The sequence below is a fragment of the Microtus ochrogaster genome, chromosome 22, assembly GCF_000317375.1.
Source record: "Microtus ochrogaster isolate Prairie Vole_2 chromosome 22, MicOch1.0, whole genome shotgun sequence".
Taxonomy (NCBI): Eukaryota; Metazoa; Chordata; class Mammalia; order Rodentia; family Cricetidae; genus Microtus; species Microtus ochrogaster.
This window is the reverse complement of record NC_022023.1, coordinates 2176400-2190434: the sequence shown is the minus strand read 5'-3', so window position 1 is coordinate 2190434 and position 14035 is coordinate 2176400. Positions and strand designations below refer to the sequence as shown.

The 14035-nt window shown below is 56.2% G+C and overlaps 1 protein-coding gene across 1 annotated transcript in view; it reads right to left on the bottom strand.

Moving 5' to 3' along the window:
* Nucleotides 1–14035, bottom strand: part of Myo7a (myosin VIIA) — a 65712-nt gene that overhangs the window by 5533 nt on the left and 46144 nt on the right. The window contains exons 28-42 of the mRNA XM_013350175.2: nt 13542–13668; nt 12811–12930; nt 12269–12442; nt 11335–11562; nt 9939–10109; nt 8220–8337; nt 7537–7663; nt 6807–6976; nt 5965–6155; nt 5415–5539; nt 4900–5057; nt 3845–3998; nt 1268–1423; nt 753–858; nt 25–138 (exon numbers count right to left, since the gene is read on the bottom strand). Of these exons, the coding sequence (XP_013205629.1) occupies nt 25–138; nt 753–858; nt 1268–1423; nt 3845–3998; nt 4900–5057; nt 5415–5539; nt 5965–6155; nt 6807–6976; nt 7537–7663; nt 8220–8337; nt 9939–10109; nt 11335–11562; nt 12269–12442; nt 12811–12930; nt 13542–13668 (2239 nt within the window). The remainder of the gene's footprint in view (nt 1–24; nt 139–752; nt 859–1267; nt 1424–3844; nt 3999–4899; nt 5058–5414; nt 5540–5964; nt 6156–6806; nt 6977–7536; nt 7664–8219; nt 8338–9938; nt 10110–11334; nt 11563–12268; nt 12443–12810; nt 12931–13541; nt 13669–14035) is intronic.

Below are 14035 nucleotides of genomic sequence, written 5' to 3'. Positions count from 1 at the left end.
TCTCCGAAAGTCAGGCGGACCCACCTTGTCTGCAATCTTGACAAACAGGCTGAATCCCTCGGAAGACTTGAGGAGCAGCCGGCTGGCAATATTCTGGCAAAAGTCCTTGGCCTTGGTGCTGGACTCCACCTCAAAAGCCTAGGGGTAGCACCCACTTGACTTCTGCAGGGCCCTTCCCCATCTCTGCTCTCCTCCTACCCAAGTTCCTCCAAGACCCCTGCCCTATCGGGTTGTCTTGTTGGATCCAGAGCTGCTTTTGAAGAAAGTAGAAAGCCACTCCCACCTGGACCTTCCCAAATCTCTGGCTGTCCCAACAGGACCAGACCAGGCCTGGATAGTGAGAACAGAGGAGGGGTCTCACAGGCAATTTGGGGGGAAGCAACCAAGGGAGTGGACAGGGAAAAGCAGCCAGACTGAGCAGGGGTGGAGTTAGGGAGAGGGGAGAGATGGGGTGGAGTACAGGGGGGCAGGATGCCGGGAAAGTTCTGAGTCTCCAGGATCCCAGTTAAGATGTCGCACTCATGACAGAAAGCCTGACTGCGGGGGGGGGGGGGGGGCAGAGGGGTGTCTGTCTATCTGTACTCTTCTGATCAAGTCTGGCTCTACCCAAGGGCGAGAGAATGAGGCGTCAGGACAGAAGACTCCCACATCATCAGGGTGCTGGGTGGTGTTAGAGACTCCCCTGTGCAGCCTGAGGGAGCTTGGCCCCGTTTCGGGGGGGGGGGGTTGGACCCACACGGGGGGCCCCTCACCTCGTCAGTGTCATCGGGGAAGTAGACCTTGTGGAAAATCTGGGTTGTCTTGTGCTGGATGGCCTCCACCTCCACCAGATGTGGAGGGTACTTCCGGGACCCATTCCTGAAATGCAGAGAGAGGGGAAGGTGATCCTCTAGGGAGCAGAGGAAACAAGAGACTGGCCCCAGGCTGGTCCCCATCTTCACGCCCAACGGTGGGCTCAGTTATATGACCTCCCTGAGCCTTGAGTTCCCGTCCCTGTAGGTGGGACGCTGGCTGGAGGAGGGGGTGGAACCAGGGCAGAGGGTGTGAGTGAGCTCGGCGGTGGCGAGTCCACTGTGGGCTCCAGGGGCCGCCTTCCCTGTCTCCCAGAAGGTTTAGTCTCTCCAGGAGCAGCCGGACTCCCCAGTTGTGGCCGGCATGGGCTGCAGCTTCTGCCACTGTAAGGCCCCACACTGGGTGCTCTTGCCCTCACCCCAGAGGGTTTGTCCTACAGCTGGGTGTGGCCCCTGCCCCCCCCAGGCTCCCGTACCTCAGCGCTTTCTGCAGCCGCTGCAGGCAGTCGATGGCAAGTGGGCAGTGCTTGCGGGATTGCAGGAAACGCTGCACGTGGGGCAGGAGGATGTTGCTGGGGGGGAAGAGGCCCGTGCACAGCCATAGCAGCTCCCAGCCCCGCTCTTCACTGTACCTGTGGGAGGAGGACCAGAGGGAATCACAGGAACCCTGCACCCTGGAGGTACACCTCTGTCCAAGAACTGAACAGAAACACATGCATGACAGCCAGAACCAAGCAGTGCTACTCATTGTGGCCATGCAGTCACCGGTCCACGGGAAACAAGAATGAATGCCCGTAGCTGCTCAGCACTCTGTCTGGGTCAGCTGAGATTTTATCCTCAAAGTCACACACTCCCAGAGACATCGAATTTAGCGCACTATATACGCCGGCTGGCTTGTCTACACCATTAAGCCAGATCCCCTATACCCTCAGGCTCCCCTTGGTTCTCTGGCGTGATGGAGCAAGAAGGCTTAGAGGAAGGGGTACAAAGCGGTGTTAACGTAGACTTTGAAGAGCAAGACCAATCCAGACACACAGATGAGAGGTGACCCTGCGCGGGGCATGGCCTGGCGGTGTGAAGAGATCTGATGGGTTTGCTTCCAGGGTGTAGCTTACAAACAAGGCGGAGTGCAAAGTACACCGTTCTGATACAGATGGATATGCCAGGTGATTCTAGGCCCAGAACTAGGCTGTCACCTTGGGGCAGGCTGGACTTAGGTCAAGAACTCTGCTGCCTCTGAGGGGTAGCAAGGCAGTCTCTCAGAAAGTATATCACACCAAGCCCCAGCTGCGATCTGTCTCTGTGTGTCCTAGCCCCATTGCAGAAGATTTAACGCGCAGGCCAGACCATCTAGAGACAGACCCTAGTGACACACAGCATTTTACACGGACAGCAAGGCCCATAAAGAAACAGCATACAGAACTCAGCTCTCAACAGAATGGCGAGGTGCCCAGCTGACCATCCAATGGGAGCCAGACACAAGTGTCTCATAGGGGAGAGCCATGACTTTTAACTACTTTAAAAAGTTTCCCCTGTCTCCCAGCTGGGAGGCTTTTGGGAACTCAGCCACCATCACCTAGAAGTTTGTTTCTGTAAACCTTCCATTTGCTTATTCTGTCTTGGTAAATTCTTTTATCCACCTGCATCACTGGCTTCCTGATGCCATTTTGGTGGCCTATATGGGGGCGGGAGGGAGGGGGGAGAAGGCTCTGCCCCTCTCACCCCAACTCCCCCCACCTCTCTCTCCAGATCCTTTCTCTTCCCCCAGATGCATTTTCTCCCTCACGATCATTCAGCAACTCCATACACGGAACTCAGAGCACTAAAGCCACCTCCTCTGCCTCAGCATCTTTTTCCTTCACAGGGTAGCCAACAGGGACCTCCACATCACCTTGGTAAACATCCCCGCTGTCCCAATTACCATCTAACCTGGGGCCATTGACTCAAAGTCCTTTACCTTCCTTATGGAAACCAAAGGGTCCACTGTGGCTCTGACCTAGCCTGGCAAACATTTATCACCCTAACAACCGCTTGAGAGCTCCATTTAGAACCCACACCTACCTGTTATCAATGTATGGGGACTTAGTGTGAATGCTCCTTTATGGTATCATTGTGGCCAAGTAGGACATGTCAGTCACTGTACCCAAAGCCATCGGGCTATAAGCCGTCCCTAGGGCTGTCTAAACTGCAGATTGGGGACCCTGCAGAAGCAATAGCATCCCTCTCTCTCTTGAGAAAGGGGACAATTCATCCTCTAAGGACCCACACCCATGACAAACCTGAAAAAGGACAAATGGCCTTGATTTTGCTCCTAGACTTGAGGGACCCAGTGAAGTGGGAGGTCTCTTTCCCTCAGAGGACCAGTGGGTCTCTGATGCTACCTGGGCTGCAGTGTAGTTCTTTCAATGAACTTCAGGTAACCCTAGAAGCAGCAGGGACCCAAATGACTATCATTATAGGTAGGGAGCTACTTTCCCTGCCCCGAACACCCTCCATCTCAAATCCTCACGGTCCTAATGGCAAACCCCAGTCTTCCCTGCTGCCCCATTTCCTTCCTAGCTAGGGGTTTCGTGTTTAAACTCTACACCCATCTAAGACTTTTTGAGACCCTTATCCTAAAAGTCCCTTGTCTGGTTACGTCCCTAAAGACCGTCCCTATAATCTCTATGACGGTCTCGTAGCCCAGCAAGTTCCCCACACAGTCTAGGGTGTCTCCACTCTGGGCACTACCGGCCACCTCTGTCACAGTAGCACTTACAGACTCTAAAAGGAAATCCCAGTAGCCTTAAAAGCCTGATGTGCGAAAAAGGCTTGTAAGCTCTCATTGATGCAACGCTCCTCTCTTGGCATTTAAAAAGTCAGGTGGGTTCTACAGAATGGTCCCCAGTCTTACTAAGGAATGGAGCCAGATATGAGGCTGTGGTCCCCATCCTTATACCCCCTTGAGACAGACAGCCTGCAGCCCTCCTGGGCCCCAGGCCAGGCTGATGAGGGCAGCTTACCGCAGACGAGGCCTCAACTGCCTCAGGAGCTCCCTGCCCACGTTGGCTCACCTGATGTGGTTGTCAGTCAGCTGCTTCAGGATCTGCACGTAGGCCTCATCTTTGAGGGGTTCAGCCTTCAGTGCCCCCTCAAAGATCTGGTCAGTGAGTTCATTGACAGAACGCATCCTCTTGGAGGGGTAGTCACCCATGTACTTGAGCACAGGTGGGGGCCGTTAAGGAAGTTCTTGCGGCTGAACGGGAAGTAGGGGACCTGGAACTCAAGTCTGAGTCACATAGTGGATGTGGCCTGCTCACCACCCCCTTCCCTTCCCCTTCATAGTCACCCTTCCCTAAGCCCTGACCCTACATCCAAAGTGTTCAAGGCACCAGAAAACATGGTCCAGTCACCAATCTAGCCATACCTCCCCCTGCCCAGAACACAGACTAATCTGGGTCTCTCTGTCCTCTTTCTCTGTGTGTGTCCGTGTGTGTGTCTCTGTGTATGTGCTTGTGTGTGAGTATGTGTGTGTCTGTGTGTTTGTCCGTGTGTATGTCTCTGTGTGTGTATCTGTGTATGTGCCTCTGTGTGTGTGTGTGTGTGTGTCTGTGTTTGTCTCTGTGTGTCTGCGTGTGAGTGTGTGTGTTGCTGGGGATTGACCTTGGCCCACTATGCGAGCACTACACCACCCGGTTATACCTCCAGCAGGGCCTGGGAGCCTTTCCTTAGCAGACATCCACCCTCCATATATGCTGAATTATTTTGTACCCTTGAGACAGCCCTGCTAATTTGCCTCAGGACCTTGGTGTATGCCACCCGCCTGAGGAAAACCTCCCTATAGACTGGGTCACTTCCCGGGCCAGCACCATGACCGTGGATTCTGGCCAGCATGGCATCCTTATGAGGCAGGGGGCTAGCTCTGGCCACAGCTTTGTGTCTGTGCCCAGTCTAGGACAAAAGGCTCATATTTTGTGACGGATGAGGCCATCCCTCGCATAGTGTGAGGTGCCAGGGACTCAGTCAGGGTCTTCCATCTGTCCCCAGGACCCAGCCCACTCTGGAGAAAAGTCTTGCTGTGCTTTTCTAGGTACCCTCCCTGCCCCCCCCCCCTTGTGGCGGAGGATATCTATGAAGGCCATGCAGGCTTCCTGGGATAGCTCCTCGCTGCCCAGGATCTTCTTGAGCAGGGCCTGCTTGAGCGGCTCTCGCGTGTGACTCCACAGCCGGTCCTTACCGCGGGCCTTGGACACCATGACCCGACTCAGCGTGTGCTTGGGTGGGGGTCTGTCAGGTGCAGAGATGGTCAGACCCACCCCACCACGGGAAGCCGGATAGATAGTTCCCACTGGCTCTTCCCCCTTCCCACGCCACCTCCCTGGGAGCCTCTGCACTGCTCCCAGACATCCCCAGTCAGAGCCAAGCACCCAAACCTACCACATCCATCTTCCTGCCCAGCCCCCTCTCCCGGGCAGGGGACCTGCTCGGGTGGCACAGGCACCACCTAGAGGAAGGATGAGACCCCACGAGGGGACTCATTCTGGACAACAGAATCTGTCTCTGCTGCCCCGACCTGGCCCTGCTCTCAGGTGGGGGCATCTCGAAGTGGACCGTTCTTGTCCTAGACCTGGCACCCAGCATCACCTGAAGTAATCGTAGGAGAACTCCTCCAGTGTGTAGGGCTTGGCGCGCACCTCTGGCTCTGCGGAGCGCAGCTGCAAGAGCCGGACCATATCCTGCCTCTGGTCTGGGGTCATGGTGACCAGGGCCTAGGAGCCAAGGGACAGGGAGTGCCTGTCAGTTGTTCCGCGAGGACCACTGGGATGTGGCAAAGCCGGAGCCTCCAGGATGGGGTGGAGGGACTTGGTCTCCATGGGGGTAGACACCAAGCCTTCCTCCCCATGCCTACAGTTCTTGTGCCGCAGGCAGGCTGCACTCAGAACAGCCCAGTCTCCTGGACTTGCACAGGAGCTGCCCGGAGAGCCATGCCGAATCCCTGAGCTGCGGTCCAGCTGTGGCCCCATTTCCCTTCAGTTTGTGACAACCATCCCCCATCCCTACCCCTAGGCCCCTCCTCAACTGACAAAAGTTTGGAAGAGACCCTTACATTAAGTCTGTCCATCTACACAGAAGATGCAGATTGTTAAATTCCAATCACCAGGTGTGAGAAGGAGAGAAAGGAGGGGCCACATACCACAATCTCCCGTGGCGGCAGGGTGACAGTGGGCATGACGTATACACAGTCAGTGGGGAAGTCCCCACGCTGCTTGGTCCTCTCGTTGATGCCGTTGGCCCAGCCCGAGTTCATGACCTGCTCTCCAGTGTCATGGTCCAGGATGATGAGGTCGCCCTTGGCAAAGCCGAGGAAGCCGGACTCCTCGCCAGCTTGGAAGCAGAGTGAGCGGGTCCACATAGGGGCAGAAAATGAGGTTCGGTTGGAACATCTTCATATGGGCTGGTGATATAACCAGCCGCTCCTCATAGAAGCACCGAGGCTCTATCCTTTCTGCATTCGGCAAACCCCACCCCCAGATTAAGCCACGAGCGAGCATAGGTCACCCTCCTCCTCAAAGCCTATTTCCTTTCTCCTCACTCCTGGCCTTCCTCCCTCCCTTCCCCTTTTCAATCAGTCCAATGAAATTGCAGTTTTGGATACACAGGCTTTCTTCTGCCTCTCCTCACTTATGACCAGGCTGAGTGGAGAATCTGACCTCCAAGTTCCCACAATCCTCTGGGCTTCCATTATCAATGTGTGATCACCACCATTTCCTACTTCCCTCCACACTGCCCAGAAGGGGTGCCATTGTCTCAGCAGGTAGGGAGGACCCCATATAACTTGGAGCCAGTGGTAGGAGGCAAGTTATAGTCCCAAAAGGATGGGAGCGTTCCACGGACTGTGTGGACAGGTAGTTCTGCCCTGGGCCCATGTCTAGACAAGGTAATGCTAAGGCGCCAGCCACCCTTCTGGATGGCGGGGGTCCGGCCAGTTCTATGTCTGCCTGCCTCCTCTGAGCACCTGCGTCAGCGGTCACTCACCAGGGTTGGGGTTGTCTTGCAATGCTACCACATACTTGGACCTCTTCCGCAGCCCCTCCAGAAAGGTGACCACCAGGTCACGGATGTCCTCGGCATTGGTAGACGTGAAGGTGTACTCGTCCCCTTTGATGGTGGCCAGCGTAAAGCTAGGGGCCATCATTTTCGCTCCCCTACAGGACCAACACGAAGAACAGGGTCCAGCCGGGGTCAGCCCTGCCCAGCCTGGGTGACAAGTAGCACAGCCCAGATCAGAGCAGCCCAGTGAGAGCGAGATGCGGCACTCCCTGAAGGGGACCAAGGCCAGCCTGTCAGATGGCCCAGACACCCACAGGGAGGTAAGGGTCATCTCAGACATGTCCCCTCTGAGGCAGACACACCATGGCTACAGCCAGGTCTGGCTCGAATGTAGCCCACTCTAGCCCAGTGCCTTCCTCATTGCCCATCTATGTCCTTACTCCCCCTTTAAGGCTTAGCCTGGATGCCTTTTCCATCAGGAAGTCCCCCCCCCCCCCGCCATCCTCATCATATCTGAGCTGCGTTCCTCCTGGCCCGAGACAGATGCCCTGGGCTGCACTGCACTGTAGAAAGTAGCTATTCCAGGACCACCCCACCCCGCCCCGGGTGCTTCTCAGCTGACAAAGAGCTCCCCGTGGATAACACTGATTGCGTCCCCAGTCCCAGGCGCTGCGCCCTCTCTCCCATCCCTCGGTGCCCTGGCGGCCATCCCCACCTACTGCTGGATACAGCCATGATCTCTGGGAAGGACAGCTCCAGAAGCACCTGCTCCTGCTCGTCCACGAAGTAGACGCCTGTCCAGTTCACAGCCACGATGACGTCACTCTTGGGGAGGGGAGGGCCTGGGACAGTGACAGAGGCTCTGGAAGAGGGGCCTCCCTGATCTGGGGCCCTGCTCCTCCCTAAGCCTCATAACTACAAGTATGCATCTTTGGCAGGAGAGTACTGATTCCCGGCTTATAAATAGGGGGAGCAAGGCTAGCCTCTGGTCCCTGCCCTGCGCCAAGGGCAGACAACGGAGCCCCAGGGTTGCTGGTGGCTCTGACACCTGGCAATTCTGGGAAGCCGAGAATCAGCTCAGGGCTGACCCGGAGCGCATGTCCAGTGATGACCACAAAGGCAAGCAGAGGTGATGGACCATGTGGGCCGGCACCAGCCAGTTGCTTCCCCTCAGCCGCAACCACCTACCCTCTGTCAGAAACAGCCAATAGAACAGCACATCTCTAACCTGGCTACCCTCTTCTATGCAGAGTGGGGGCTTCAACCCCATGGGCCCCACCTGCTGGTCATCATTGACTGCTTGTCCCCATAGCCCCTCAGCAGTAGGACCCGAGAAGACCACGCACTTACGGACAGATAACCACCCTCCCTCTGCATGGCTGAAAGATGGGCAGATACCTGAGAATTTGTAGGCTTCATAAAACCTGGAGAAGAGCAAAGGCCACTTGAAGCGGGCATAATTGACCACATCCTCTTTGACCTTCTGGGCATCCGTTCTCCTCTGGGTATAAATTCCCTGCGGAAGATGGAGTGGAATAAAGACCACAGCAATGACCAGGCTCTAGAAACCAGCTTAGGGGCTTCTGCTCCCATCAGCCCACGGGCAGCCCCGCACTGGGGCTCTGGCAGGTCTGTGTCTGTGCAGGTCCCAGGCAGAAAGGGAACACATATCTGCCATCCTCGGGGAGTTCCCAATGGGACCCTGGGAGGCCAGGACATGCTGTGTGGGGAGGCATGCGAGCAGAGAGAGGATGTGGCATCGTGGCTGGGTCCTAAGAGTGGGCTTCTCCAAGGCTAGATAGGCGAGCGGCGGAGTGAGCAGGGTCAGTGAGTAGGAGAGGGATGGGCCTAGAGGTCAGGCCCAGCAAGAGCTGCTGCGATGCTCCTGCCCAGGAGCAAGGCATCAACGTTCTGTTGCCTGGGAAGGACCCCATGGTCCTGGAGTAGTTTCGAGGCATCAAAACAAACACATGGCCTGGACAATACATAGACCCAGCCCCAGATAAAAATGCTCATGCCAATCACAGAGAGGGCCAATGTGATCCCAGGCCAGGGACAGGGGACAGTAAGCAGTAGCTGAGGGGTTGACGCGACTGACTTGATCTCAGTGTCCAGAAACATGTGTACGTGTGTGGAGAAAAGGCTATGAAGCAGAAGGTGGGTAGCCACCAGCGAGACCAGGGGACATGAACATGGCACACACGCACGCCTTGCTGGAAGTAAATACTGGGGTAGTCAGGGAGGCAGAGAGCTGGGAGCTAACACTGTCTGGGCAGGAAAGCGGACAGGCTTCAGTAACTTGCCAGGGGAGCAAGAAGAGATGGCCAAGGAGATGGAGTGTTTCCCTTTGGGAGATGGAGGAGTGCAGGAGGGAGACAAGGGAGGGCCAGGCCTGGAGGAAATCCTTGGATGGGCATTCAGGACTGGGTGGGCCTACAGGGAGCCGAGCAGATGAAGGGAGAGGGTGGGTGGAAGGAACCGCAGGACACCGGGGTGAGAGAGAAGCTTATCTGAGGGTATGAGAGACTGTATCCATGGGGACCTCCAATAACGTAGGCTAGGCCTACTCTGCTTGAATAATGCGGTGCCTTGGAGGAGAGAGGCACTCAGACGCATCACCACAGCCCAGTTATTGCTTCTGCTCCACGCATGCGGACCCCCTTAGCTCCAGCGGGAACTTCCCATATTAGGTCACAACCTGGGACTTCCAGCAAGGAGTATGGCAGGAGCCTGTCCCCAGGGTTCCCAAGCAGGAAGGTACTGTAGTTTTGAGGGGAAAGGGGGGACAGTTCCTAGACAACCCCCATTTTCAGTCCCACGTGGTCACTCAGAAAGCACAGCATTGTGAGCAACTGGAGAGGTCACCATCAGAACCCAAGACCCTGAGGCTCTCTCAAGAGGCCGCAGGACCAACTTTGAGCCTTCTGTGTCCCAGGTACCCAGCCCAGAGGAAGTGACAGAGGACACTCATGAATGATGTCTGTGATGGTAGTGGGGAGGGGAGAGGGTAAGAGGCCCTGGCCCATAGCAACCTGCCAGGCAGAAGATGTTAGATACCAATTGTAAAGGCTTGGATGCTCAGTGCTACCCCTCCTCCGAGCCCCTCCCTCTTCCTACCTTCTTGTGGGCAGCAATGGCCAGGTGTGCCCACTTCTCAAGAGTCTTCAGGGATGTGATCTCACGGTCAGGGATATAAGTGGGTACCAGGCTCAGCAGACGCTCCAGAATCATCTCAGAACCGTAGTCCACAAAGTACTGCTGGGAGGCCAGCTCAGCCAGGTCATCCTCCTAAGGAGAGGGTCTCCGTCAGACCCCTAGGGATGCCCTTCCCAGCCATGCCCCCTCTAGCTTGGGACCCCTGACCCTCAGGACCCTGTGTTCTCCCTGTCTCAATGTCATGTTTCTCTGCACAGGGCAACTATGGGATCTCTAAGCCCACAGCCATACTCTCACCCCATCCTGGTCCCCTTGGCACCAGCACAGAGCTGGCTGGCTTCTGTCCAGGGGCACATAAACCGAGCAAAAGAGAGCAGACAGCCTGTTGGTGAGACAGTTGGATGCTACAGCTCAACCCTGCAAAGACACTCGGGCTGAAAGTCTAGAAGAAAAGAGATGCCCGTCTTTGGGAGCAGGACCCCGGAGATGGTCTGATGGGGGACACACCACTGTCACCATCTCCATCACCGTCACTATCTCCCTGGGAAGACTCAGCGTGGTAACAACATGGCTCGACTTTAGAGAGCAAGGTGAGAATCTGTATGGGTGGGGCCCTTCTCTGCCTAGGTTGGTGCCCAGCAGCTGGGTAGTACTTCCTTGTGGCTCCTGGGGTTTCTGTATAGGAGCAGGGGTGATAGAGGAGGCTCTCAGGGGCCTTGTAGGCAACTTCTATTTCCCAATGAGTGGAAAGTTTAGCAGCCAGTGAGGTGGCTTTAAGAATACTCTGAATATTAACTCATCAGTGGGCACACCATCACCACCCCTGCCACCGTTATCGTCAATGTCACCTTTGCCACCAACACCAGAGTCAGCACTACCGTCATCACCAATAACGAGCCCTCTCAACATCAACACTATATATATCCATCTTCATCCTGCCGCCTCCAACAGAGCCACAGGTACCGGCAGCGCCACCATTAGCTTCAAAACCAAGACTCCATTCTGCCCCAAGGAGCTAAACTGATAGACACCTGCAAACCTCAGTCTACAGGACTGGACCTTGTCCCTCAGAGCAGCTCCTGGACTAAGGACCACATGGCTAGTTTGTCCATCAGTGAGTCCAAGTGTCACGACACACGCTGCGGACTGCATGGAACCAGGACAGCCTTCTAGATACCCACTCCACAGAGCTCACATGAGATCAAGTAGCACTGAATCCCAAAGGAACCCGGGAAATACCCAGATGCCATCAGACCATTCTCGGCGCCGATGGAGAGTTAGCCCTTAGCTAATAGCGCACAGGTGGCCGTGGTTTTCTGTGGCTCATGTTCACAACCTCCCCCCCCCCCATGCTCACCTTTTCACACCGGTACTCCCCAAACTTGACTCCTCGCACCACCTGCTGGTAGATGAGATTGGTGGCCACGTTGTCCTCCGAGGGGTTGTGCCAGGGTGTGAAGACCTCTTTCCTAAAGAAGAGCCTCCACGGCGCGTTACGCTCCTGTGCTCCCTGCTCCTTGGCATACTGCTCACACTGGGAGATCGCATCCATGACGTGGTCACTGCCGCTGCCCAGGGAGGACACCTGAGAGCCATGAGAGAAGGCACGGGGCGGGGGGGGGAGGATAGGCAACAGGTGGGCACGGGATCAGGGACTTCAAAGGTCCATCCTCCGTGTGAACTGCATGAGGAGGTAGGGATGTGCCCTAGGTCTCCTGGGAGGCTGACCCCAGGTACATGTCATCAGCTGGCATGTGGCATACACAGTGACTGCCGTTCAAGGCTCAGTATCAAGCCTGTGTATGTGGGAGTCCTTTTTTTCCCCTCTCAGAGCAAAGGATGCTGTCAAGCAAACCATCACTGGAGGAGCTGATTGGTGAGGAAAAACTCAAGCACAAGGTCCTGTCCTTGGGTATGCCCTGTGACAGAGGAGACTCCAAAGCCCCAGGCTTAGCTCAGTAGAAAAGACTGCGTGCCCAAGCTGGAGGAACTCACAGCCAGGAAAATGTGGAGAGAAAGGACCAGTGGCTGAGAAGACCCTGCACACATCTCAGCCATGGAAGCGACCCTTGGGAGTGCAGTGACTGCTCTCCAACCCCTCTTCCTCCTCCCCCTGGACACCTGTGGTTGGAGTGAGCCCTGGACCTATGGCCACGGGGTACCCAGAAGCCCAAGAGCTTTACGCCCAGAAATCCCCATAAATCTGGCAACGCCGGTTCCCGTGACCCACATGCGAACACCTCAGCCAGCAGGTGGCAGCACCATAGCGCTCTGGGCTTGGTCCGCCATACCTTGTCAAACAGGGCGATGTAGAGGGAGAACCCAAAGCGGTCCTTGAGTGAGATCTTGTCAGCCAGAGCGTTGCACAGCTCCTTGGCGGTGGTTGCGGAATCCGTCAGCAGAGTCTTAGTGGTCCCGTCCATGAAGGTCACAGGCAACATGATGGGCTTCTTGGACTTGGTGGCCTGAGGATGACCAAGGGAATGCGGCCCCATCACTCTCTCTATGCTCTGGCCGCCTATGGGGCTGGAGCTGACCCCCACGCTCTCTGCATCAACTGGGACACCACCTGGATCTGTCACACGTATCTACCCCTGAGGGGACATTTGGATGTCTGAGCCAGGGACCCAAGACCAGGAGGAAAGAAATGCAAGAGCATGGCCTTGACTGAGTTCCATTGGCATAAGACAGACAGAAAGAGTCAATGACCTTTCTGGGATTCTGGGGATTCATATTCTGGGGAACCCAGGAATTTCGCATGAAGGGTGTTTCTGGGGCACCAGAGGCCATGTGGCCCCATGCATGCCATGTTGACATGCTGGGTCTTGCCGACCTGCAGCTCCAGCCAGCTGGGTGGCTGTGTCCGAGTTCCATTGACAAAGGTCCTCCTCAGGCGCTCCTCACAGTACGGCGCGTAGCCAGGTGGGCCCCCGTGGATGAAGTTCCTTAGGTACTGCAGACAGGGGACTCAATGAGGCAACCTGCAGTCCATCCAGGCACACCTGGGACCCACAGGGTCACCTATAACCCTCTTTACCAGGCTGCTCCTGTCACCCTCGGAGCCCAGTACACGCCCGACAGCTTGGTGGCAAGGCCAGACGGTCGATCTCTCCTGCCTCACCCCCTCATTCTCTGTACCCTCTATTGCCGCTGCTGACCTCCTCCAGGTCTCCTCCCCTACCTCCCTCCTCCCCTCATGGCGCCCAGTTAACACCCAGAGCCTGGCCCAAAATGATATTGAAGTGCCCGTCCCAAGATACGTGTTCAGGGTGCTCAGGACACATCTTGAGTGGGACCGGCAGAACCAAGTGCTCGCCACCTGGCAGAGGGGAACTGGGAGGAAGGGGCTGGACAGGGGGTGTGGGACCTTCAAGGACCTGGGAAGGGCTCTGTCCTCACAGAGGGATTTCCTAGTCTGAGAGGTATGGAGTTTCAGAACCAGACAAGTCCCAGAATCCCACGTGAGGGATATTTGTGGGGCACTAGACAGCCCATGCCACATATACATGCTCTGTCCCAGCATAGAGCAGCCCTGCGTCCTTCCCGTCCCACACCACCCCCTACCTTAACAAACTTCTCGGAGGGGGCGAAGCAGCCCACGCAGAGAGACACGAGGATCCAGCCCCTGGCGTAGCTGCTCTTGGATGGGTTGTGTGTGAGCTGCTTGCTGATCTGGCAGTAAATCTCATCCCTGGGAGGGGACAAAGCCTCAGAGTGACACCCAGCCACCCCCTACAGCAGAGCTGTTCTGCCCAGCCAGTCCAAGGCGTGCCAGCAGACAGCTAAGGGCCAGGTGAGGAGGCCGAGCACAGGTTCTTTAGATTTGTGGGTCATAAGGCACGGCCCAGATCTAGCAAAAGCTCCAGATGGGATCCACCATCCACAAAAGTGACCTGTATCCTATACAAGTTCAAGGGTCACAGCCCCTAATGTTCACAAATAAGAATAATCAACCTGGTCCTGCCTAGACCCCGCCACTGAGGGGGGGCGGCACAGTAACCATAGCTACCAATGGACTGCTATTCCGGTCACTGCCTTCCCTCAGGTCCCTTATCCCA